The sequence below is a fragment of the Citrus clementina genome, unplaced genomic scaffold, assembly GCF_000493195.1.
Source record: "Citrus clementina cultivar Clemenules unplaced genomic scaffold, Citrus_clementina_v1.0 scaffold_6, whole genome shotgun sequence".
In the NCBI taxonomy this organism is placed as follows: Eukaryota; Viridiplantae; Streptophyta; class Magnoliopsida; order Sapindales; family Rutaceae; genus Citrus; species Citrus x clementina.
In genome coordinates, this window is record NW_006262139.1 from 6,528,722 (window position 1) to 6,539,717 (window position 10,996).

Consider the following 10,996-nt stretch of genomic DNA (forward strand, 5'->3'; position numbering starts at 1 on the left):
TGTTATTAGGAAAGTAACACAAACTATACTTTTGTTAATTTATAGTTGCGTGTCATTAGGAAAGCATTTGGGGTTTACTTTTGTTAATATGTAGATATCATTAGGAAAGTTTCTAAAAGTGTAAACTTTTATTTATATTTGATGTTATTAGAAATTTATCGAGGGTTTGTAATGTGAATTTAACTTGGTGTTATATTTTAGTTACTTGTTTCAATAAATTTTACAATATCCATTTTGTAAGAATGAAGAATGGAGGTTTAAGCCATATTGCTAGAAATAAGATAGGCTCAAGAAGAGGATAGATAGAAGATGAATAAAAAGCAATATTGAACATTTTAGATGCAGTAATTGCAATAGGTGGTTGAGCTAATAATGATAACTTAAAATCTGGAAGTTACAAGTATATTGAAAATGAATTAGAAAAACTATCACCAATGAGCGATTTGAAGGCGTACCCATATATATACTTTAAAATAAAGATATGAAAGAAAAGTTATGGGGTGATATTTGATATATTGAACACTAGCAGTTTTGGATAAAATGATATGAGAAAACATGTGGTGGTTAATAGTGAAGAAGTATGGAAATCATTTGTGGAGGTTAGTATTTTGAACTTAAAATAAAGAAAATGATTTATAAACATAGAATTTATCTAACTATAAGAAAATGATTTTCTTTTTATGTCGTGATTTATAAACATAGTCCTTAATTTGTTTATTATGAATATAATAAAATTTATTTAACTATCTTGTTTTATTATTGTAATCCAATAAAGATGCAAACAATTGCAGGGATAAGTCATTTTCATATTAAGAAAGGCTAGCAAATATATTTAAGAAGGATCGTACAAACTAGAAGATCAACAAAAACTCTAATTGGTATGCTAATGCAATACTTGAAGAAGAAATTCATGATGATGACAATGAGATTGATGATGAAAATTCTCTGATATCTGCTACATTGCCTTCAAATTCTCAATATACTATTCAATCACATTCACAATCGTCATTTAGGAAAAGTCTAAATTAGATAAACATATGGTATAGACAAATTTGATTTCATCATTTCACCAAGCCAATGCTGACATGTCTTAGAATATGTTTGGAAGAAGCAAAGATCATGATTACATTGGCAAAAGCTTGCTTCAATGGGACTTTTTGTGGATGATGAGTTTATTGCCTTTAAATTTATTGGTAGAGAAACCTTCACATATAAAGTATTTCAAGAAATTATGAAATGATTGTGACCGTAAGTTGGTAAATGTTAGGATGCATTTGCGTGGGCATGAGAAGAGAGGTGGAGTTTGATTAAAGAGTTATAACTGACAATGATATTTTGCATTAGTATTTTGGCTTGTGGATGTGTGTATTTAGATTACTTAACACAAACCATTTTGTTGGTGATTTTGTTACAACTATTGTTTTACTTTATTATTTTGTCACTTTATTGTAGTATGTACAAACTTTGAAAGAATCTTGTATATTTTAACTATTTATTTATGCCGTGGTAGTTTTTAGAGGATATTTGATTGAATTATTTGCTTCAATCTTTATTTCACAGGTTATATATTTGGGATTGTTGAAAAGATAAATGTTATGCTATCGAAATTTTTTAAAATGTATTATTTTTACATATGTTTAGTGAAGAATTATTTTTTTTTTCATTTATTAATAAAAATTGATGCAAAGATTTTAATATTTAATATTTTTCTAAGTACTAATAAATATTATTTTCTAAATATATAATTTAAATTATCACCCAAGAAACTAATATAATACAGTACAGTACCAAACATTGTACAGTATTATTATAATACAATACTAATGCAATAGAACATAACACAATACACTCGTATTAAAATAATATATTACAGTATAATATAACAATCTTGTTGAATGGGACTAACAAAAGAAATTTCCAACCACTACCTAACATCTTATGACGTGGTCAATTTTTTCTCTAGTTATTTTTTAAAATTATTTTATCTAAGATTCATGGCTATGTTCTCAATGGTGCATTTACCAATCGATAATCAGAATAAGTTGAAATGGGAATGAGAAATAAGAATTAGAATAAATTGTTTAGTTTAGCTGTAAGAATCAAAATCGAAATGAGTTGTGTTGCAATCGATGTTTTTACAAGATTTTGGAATCGAATTGGATTGTTACAAGTTGTTAAAATCACTATAATTGGTCATTGTTATTTTTTACTATAACAATTGTGATTATTATTATCGTTGTTGTTGTTGTTGTTGTTGTTATAACAACAATTTTTTTTATAAGATTAACAACAATTACTAAAATAGGAACTTGATTTCCAATCCCAATGAGAATCAAAATCACATTACTTAATTCCAAAAATAGGTGGATCTCATATGTTTCATTCACATTCGCACTTTTATTTTAATAAGTAAATATCATCAATTATTTCGATTTTGAATTTCGATTCCTCAATTGGAAGTAAATAACCATAAAACGATAGAACAATCTGACTATTTTTTCTCAATTCATTACACCGAAGTGATAGCTACATTGCTAAACTGATTTCCTTTGCCTTCAGTGTCTTCAATTTTCCTTCAGCTATAAAATCTGCTTATGATTCCCAAGTATTAAATAGATGAAACTTTTAAAAAAGGTTGTATTTCGATTATTTCGATTTTGAATTTCGATTCCCCAACTGGTAGTAAATACACCATAAAACTATAGACCCATTTGACTATTTTTTCTCAGTTCATTGCACCAAAGTGATAGTTGCATTGTTAAACTAATTTCCTTTGCCTTCAGTGTCTTCATTTTTCCCTCAGCTATAAAATCTGCTTATGATTCCCAAGTATTAAATAGATGAAACTTTTAAAAAAGGTTGTAATATTCATAGGATAAGCATTTTTTTTCTAATATTGCAATAAAAATATGACTATAAGATATCATATGCCCGTAATGTTGGTGAAATATTTGGGTCAAATTATGTCCAAAAAATGGAAAAGATCAATAAGGACCAAATGGTTTGTCCAAATCCAAATCCACAGCCACAGGCATATACATATTACTTCATAATTCATTTACAAAACTTGATAGTCTAATATCCTAAACTTCAACATTCTTTGGAACACTTTCATGAAAGACGAATTGACTAAGAACACTTTGTACACTAATGCAAACAAGTAGCCTTCTCAAGACAAAATCAGCAAAAAACTTTAACTAATAAGACAGTACATGAATTAACTGCGTAGAAAGCTATATTTTTTATTTAATTATTTTTATTTTATATTATTATCGAATAAGACATAATATGGTGTTAATGTAACTATATTTTAACTTATTTATTTATTAGTAAGTATAATGCCATATTTACAGGTTTAATTTTTTTATTAAATAAATATTTTTTTTGTGAATTCGCAAATTTTTATGGATTTACAGAAGTAAATCTATATCAAATCCACTGATTGTGGATTTTTAAATTTTCAATCCAATCCAATCCACGAATTAGATTTTTTACGGATCGAATTTCTACAGATTAGATAGATTAAGTAGATCGAATTGGATTCTGAACACCCCAACAAGCAGTCAATATGACTTAAATATAGTAGAAAATGCATATATTTAGGGCATTGTCAATTTTTACCATGTAACCACTCATTTAGATCACTTGAAAAGGGATTTGTTTTTATATAATGAGACAAATAAGAAAGAATCTCCTAAAACTTTGACTGGTGAAGACATAATGAAATTAGTGGATGGTATTAACTATAAAAATAGGAAGCACAAAGGCAGCAAGCGAAAATGTGATGATTATAGTAGCAAACTGTTCAAAAGAAAATTAATTCCTTTTTTGAAATATTGGCAACATTTGTTAGTTCACCATTTGTTATATATGATGCATATTGAAAAAAATGTGTGTGACAACATCTATGGCACACTATTTCATAAACCTAGAAAGACAAAGGATGGGATAAAGGCTAGTAAAGACCTTATAGAAATGAAAATTAGGGAGAAATTAGTTCCTAGTGAAAATGATAAAGGTATCATACCTGCCGCACTTTACACCTTGAATAGAGAAGTGACAATGAAGTTCTATCAAACCTTGTTAGAAACTAAATTTTCGAAAGGTTATTCTTCAAATTTTAAGAATCTTGTTTCTATTAATGATTGTCAGCTTTAAAGTCTTAAGTCTCACAACTGTCACATTTTGATGCAACAGCTATTACCATTAGCCATCTATGATTGTTTACCCAAAAATGTTAGAAAAGCTATTACCAGGATGTACTTTCACTTTAATTCACTATATAGTATGGTGTTAGACACAAAATCTCTTGACAAATTGGCAAATTATCATTTTTTCATTGTGTGCTTGTTTGAGCAATATTTCATACCTCTTTTTTTTTTTGTATAATGTTTCATTTAACGGTACATTTTATTGATCAAGTACAATTATGTAGACTGGTTCACTTTCATTGGATGTATCCATTTGAGAAAAACAATAAAATACTAAAGGGTGATGTTTGTAACCATTATTTGCCCACGGGTTGTATTGCACAATGCTATATTGCAAAGGAAGCACTTAAATTTTGTGCTGAATATCTCTCAAGCCATGATTTCAATGGACTACCACTAATTATATAATTGATTATACAACTGGAAAGCCTTTAGGAGGTAGAGATGTTAAGATGGTTGATATTACACTAATAAAGCAATCACTTCTTTGAATTTTGAAAAACACCTTCAAGTTGCATTCTTAAATATAGTAAGTCATAATTTTGGATTAGTACTGACATTATTTTTTTAGTAATCAACTGACAACAGCTGAATTTTTCAATGACATGGTAAGGAGGATAAACTTCTCTTGCGATCAAAATTCTCAAAGTAAACAAATCAGGCTCATTGGTTAAAAACCGAGCATGCTTGTAGCTTTTATGATTGGTAGCAAATGAAGGTTAGATTTAGCAAACATGTTAGCAAATGGTTTAGAAGTTGATGAAACTGTTAGGAGATTGATGACTTTGGAGAGGATCTTACTGGTAACATTGGGCAAAGGGATTTTGTTTTTGACACAATCGTCCCCAATCATGTGCTCGATCGTCTGCGATTCTAATGCCACCACTTCATCGACCTTGAATGCCTTTCCATCTAAGCTCTTTAGCGTGATTTTCTTATGTGTTGACATTTTGGTCGATCAATCCAACACTCTCTTTTATTTAATTATAAACTGAATAAAATTTAATTTTAATTTTGATAGTGTGTCGCCATTGAGTCAGGGCTATCGTTGAGCTTATTTTAGCAAGGTAAAGAGAAGAAGTGACTTTTTTCTTTCTTTTTAATTTTGTTTAAATAACATTGTTTTATTGTTATTCAGGTCAAATGATAATTTTACCCCTATGACGTCAACTATATTATAAATACATTAAGACAGAAGTAGATGGATGCAAGACAATCTAAACTTTCAGTGAAATTCTGCGAGAAAAAAATTGTGTATTTTTGAAAAAAAAAAATATGTAGTCAATGAATAATTGTCCAGCTTAATATAACTACCACTTACATATTAATTTTTTTAAATAAATAAATATTTAATATAAGATCATTTATTTATTATATAACTAGCATGAAATCGCTGATATATTCTAAAATTTTTCTCCAACAGCGTTTCCATAAAAGTCAGAATGAGAGGTGACGGCCCAGGAGGCTAAGAAGTTCGCCGATACTTGCTCTCCGTAGTTCAATTGAGGTATAGTAAATAAAGTGAATTATAATATTATTAAATAAAATAAAAATTCAAATATAATATTTAATTAACTTAATTTAATAATGTTTCGAATTACTTGTCAGAATCCAACATCTACTTCCACTACTATATCCTATTTTTTAGGGGCTTACTCCACTTTCAACCATATCCATCCTTTTTGTAAGTGAAATAATATGTTATGATAAATTAGCAATGACGTATTATCTGTTATTTATATTATTAAATTAAATATTTTTGTCCTTATTATGTTACAAAACTTTTAGTATTGGCAAATGTAATTGAATTAACAATTTAATCCTATATCAAGTATATCGTTAAGAGTTACCAACACTGAAATTTCCTATCTTCTGGCAAATTGACTAAACTAAAATGTACATGAGACACTCTCATTTCCTTTTATTTAAGAAAAAGAAAAAGGTACAGCAATAAAAATGAAAAATTCAGTAAGTATACAAACATATCCCTAATTTGGCAGCAATCAAACAGCAATAAAATTCCTCAACCCAATTGTGTCGCTCACCATTAATTCATTAAGGACTATTGACCAATAGAAAAGCTTAGTTATGAACAAAGGCTCTGACTGACTATTTGTTTCTCAAATGTTCCATAAAGTATGAAACATATTATATAATTTATTATGGTGAACTCTGAAGAAATTCCTAAAAGCCACTCCCTACAAGTACTTACCAAAAAACGAGATGAAATTGAAAATAGTAAGATGTGAGGAGGTTCCATTAGTCCATTTCATGTGTAATGATCCAAAGCATTAATCCTCTTTTCTTTATCCTCTTTTCTTTTTCATTTGCTACGTTGAGTTTGGTCAGACTGACAGTCACTTGCGTATATTTAGTATCTTTTCATTTCTCCTCAAAGTCAACATCAATAATGTCATCATCAGACTTTGTAGATTTCTTGCCCCGACCATTTCTTGAAAAGAAGTCCCCTTCTGGTTGCCACACAATGTTTCCACAGCCTCCACAACGAATAATCTGGCCCTTGGAACCAATAAACTCCCTCTTACAAGCCGGACAAGCACCCTACACAATTCCATCGAAGAGAACAAATGAACACTGTGATTTAAGTATTTTGTTCATGATCAGTTCTAAAATAAATGTTGATAGACAATGCAATTATTTTAGCATCTTACGACTACAAGCTGGGCACAGCTACGAACCAAATTATACTTCTAGCCAATTATTCATGCTCACATCAGACCATACAATAGATGACTGGTGGTGAAGCCACCATGGCTCCACTGATAAGAGCAGGGTGGTGAAGCCATCATGGCTCCACTGATAGAGCAGAGCAGGGTGGTGAAGAGGTTATATCAATAATAGCAAATATATGTAAGGAACAAAAAAACATTTACTAGTAAAAATCAGTGTGAAAAAATTCATGTGCGAACATATGCAGTTGCTAGCATTTTGAGAATTAAGGCATTCTACATGTAATTGGACACTCCAATAACTATATGAGAATCATTTAATCAGAAAGATAATCACTTCATGTACAAAGCAGATAAAAGCGTATTAGATATAAGGATAGTATATTTTATTGATACTGCCAGTTCCGTAGTTCAATCCAAAATTCAAGAAAAACAATGATCCTAAAAGGCATAAATATGTAACTGGAAAAAGGCCAACCATCATGAGACAAATGTATTTGCTACCATTAATCAGAATAAATCAGGTGCAAACGGCCTTGTTCCCAGTACTTACCTATGTGTTATGGGAATAAAAATTACAAAAATTGAAGTTTATAACATTACGAAAGCCTATAAGATTGAAAGATAGCGCCCCCCCCCCCCCCCCCCCCCCAACAAAAAAAGAAAAGAGAAAAAACCATCATGATCCACCATAAGCAAGACTAAAGTAAAGAAAAATATCTTCTGGAACGATTAGGATAAATGGATAATCATGGAAATTTCTCAAGGAGCTCTTCTATATTTGAGAAAGAAAGATATTTACCAGCAACATTGAGTAAATCTTGAAATGTAAATTTGAGAAATCAACTGTAATTTTTTAAAATATAATGGCTTCCTGTGAATTCCACCACTTTCCCAGTATATCATAAATTGTGATGAGTTACGCTAGGCTGAGCAGTGGAGATCCCAAGATTACAGTAAGCAATGATCAAAGTGAAGACAATTTGGCCTATTCTGTTACACTGACATGAGTAACTGCACGATATAATGAAGTTGGCTATGCAAATGTATTACTGAAATGCTACTTCACAGTAACCTAATTTTTTATGACAGACTCTTTTATTTAGCTAGCAATTGGAGTGGTGGCCTAGAACTGATCTGGGCAATAGCCTTTAGGTAAATTGGGTAAACAATTGGACAAGCCTATAGGCATTGAATATATCTGACCCAAAATTGAGTTGTATTTTGCAATTTATGGGGAAGAAATTTTTTTTTAAAAAAAAGAAAATCATAATTACTTAATCGCACTAAACCCCATATGAATCTGTTCATGTATTCCTGATATTAAGTAATATATAATGAAGTGACCAAAGGTTGGGGGCCATAAATAGGCTATATAGTCCTTTATTTGGACAAGGAAATGTCAGAAAGTACTTGTGATCCTTTACTGCTTTGTGTGGTGGTATCTTTGATTCTAGTTCATGGTGCAAGAGCAACATTGGGAGCTAGAGTCACAGAGCAAGCAGGTACAACATAACGATGAAATGGAAAAGAAACATAAAGAGAATTAAAGAAACAAGGTTTCTGAAGTTTAATTTGATTGAAAGCTGGCATGTAAACCTCGACTAACTTCTGCAACTAATCCAACAAGACATTTGATTCTACTTTAATATAACTTAAAAAATTTGTCTTTTCCTTAAGGAACCTTGCACTCCTCAATGAAGAGTCTTCGCCAACTCCATTCAAAACTCTCATCCCATAACAGAGTCCTCTTAACATTTTCATCCAAAAACAACAAATCACATGCTAAATGACATCATTTTTAGGCTAGCATCGGATTTTCAAATTCATATATGATGCATAAGCCATATTTGTGGTTACAAGGAAGCAAAAGGAGACATAAAAGTTTATTTTCAAAGGAGAACAAAAGTCTACAAAATAGCATTGAGAAAATCAAACTGAATAACCACTTCATCTACTTTCAAACTGTAAATAGTTATGTATAGTAATGGGAAGAAAAATTATCCCACAAATGTAACCCAGAATAATCATTGAGAATGAAGAAGAAAGAAAACAATCAAGATGACTAAGAAATAAATTCCCAAAAGAAACAACGAAGTTACTATTCAGCATCCTTTTCATGTTAAATTGTTGATATACCAAATGTAATTAATAACACTGAAAACAAAAATATACTTTGAATTCCTAGATGAAGTAAAAGAATCAACCTAACATTTAACAACATTGGTTAACTCATCAATGGAGAGTTGGGTGATCCAAAAGATGCATGTCATTGACAAAATGAAAGCAAACGTACCAAGGCACCAAGAAATTCAAATATTTTACTTCTACCTATTTCATTGTCCTACACTACACCAACTGAAAGATCATAAAAGACAAGCACAAAAGTTAAAGGAATTGTGTAATTACAGTTAGTATATCCTACCATTCATTCAAAAGTACGTCCATGCCAATTAGACAATAAATGCCAACAGTCAGGACAGAAAAAGCCATCTAGAGCACATTGAATAAGGTAACATTAAATCTAAGAACAGACCAATATACTTCTAAGCAAAAGATTATGGTAACAGGTTATACCTTAATGACAAAATTATTGGCCACTGTCCCAATGAGAAGAGGTGCGGCAATTGGCAGAACCCATGTAGCTAATATCAAGATGCGAAACAGCCATCCAGATAATGCAAACCAGAGGAAGAAAATTGTCTACCAACAGATCAAGTAACATAATTAAAAGTGAGCTAAGAACAAACTTTATAAAGAAAGATAACATGCAGGGATCAGAAGACACAATGTGATAATGCTATCACTAGAGAAATAATAATAAAAAAAAAAAGCTTACATTTATGCAACAGTAAATGCTAGCACTCCTATTCAAGTGAATACAAGCCCATTTCAATATGGCTAACCATTTAATTAGTGCAACGGCAGGATCCAATATAAGAAATTGATGTCAAATATTATCTAATTCCATGTTGAGAAGCCATCATTTCCGAAATGCAGAAACTCAAGCTTATAGCAAATGCTATTTGAAGTCGTAAGAATAAAATATTTCCTAGAAAAATATGTTAATAAGGATCTTAAGAAAAGAATTCATTTTAGAAGCATCCATTAAAAGTAAAATAGTTGAGTAATACTCACAGCAAAACTTCTTCCTAGTGGAGTGTTTAAAAAATCATTAAGCTGCTTCCTGTACTGCAAAAGTAGCAATTAAAAAATATATAAGAGCTCTAAATAAATAATTAAATCTAAATAACCAAGAGGATTCAAGATAATTAAGTATAATTAAAAAGCCAAGCACAAACCCTCGGCCAATTTCTGGAAAAATCCATCCTAAAAGAGCGCCAGCGGACGCTAATTGCAAACTCCCGATCCAGCTCACGTGCACGGACGGCGGCAGTACGTGCCGCAGAGTTGAGACGACGGGAGACGGAGTATTGACGGTCTATACGCTCGGCTGTCTTTTTGGCGTCGAAGACCAACTGCTCGAAGCCATTATTAGCGGTGCGCCAAGCGTCCCTCCAGGCCTCACCGGAGGTCATCCGCCGTGCGAACCGGTCGAAGTCGCTTCGTCGGAAGGCCCGGACGGTTGCCGCTCGACGGCGACCGATATGGAGTGTGGTTTTGGGTTGTAATTGTAAGGGTTGCCATGTAAGGGTTGTGGCCATGGTGAAATGACAAATTCTGGACGAGAATATGGCTTTTATTTATTTTTTACACATACCTCTCAAAAAGAGGAAAATTTACGAGGACGGACAAAAAATGTTTTAGTTTTTTAAATTTAGCCCCAAACTTTTTAGTAGCACAACTAGCTAAATATTAGCTTTTTTTGACCAAATACTCCTCGTCGCTTCCAATAAATTTACGAACAAAATGCCACTTTTAAAAATTCAGGAAAAATCTAATACTTCAACAAATCACCAAGCCTCATCACTTTCAACAAATCACCAAATTCCATCAAACTTGTATTACATAGATGAATATAATCATCAATGGAGAAAACTTTAAGGTTAGTATATGTTCTTACACAATATGAATCTTTTATGTATTAAGTTTAGTGTTTAGGTTCAAAACTATTATAGTTTTATTGTAAATGCC

At 31.2% G+C, this 10,996-nt stretch overlaps 1 protein-coding gene across 1 annotated transcript; it reads right to left on the bottom strand.

Annotated features, from left to right (window-relative positions):
• Window positions 1-6,530: 6,530 nt before the first annotated feature.
• Window positions 6,531-10,669, bottom strand: LOC18038915. The gene is made up of 4 exons (XM_006428467.2): window positions 10,204-10,669; window positions 10,040-10,093; window positions 9,479-9,604; window positions 6,531-6,773 (listed from the first exon to the last, which is right to left on the bottom strand). The coding sequence occupies exons 1-4, from the start codon at window positions 10,564-10,566 to the stop codon at window positions 6,594-6,596; spliced, it is 723 nt and encodes a 240-aa protein (XP_006428530.1). The 5' UTR covers window positions 10,567-10,669; the 3' UTR covers window positions 6,531-6,593.
• Window positions 10,670-10,996: the final 327 nt, after the last annotated feature.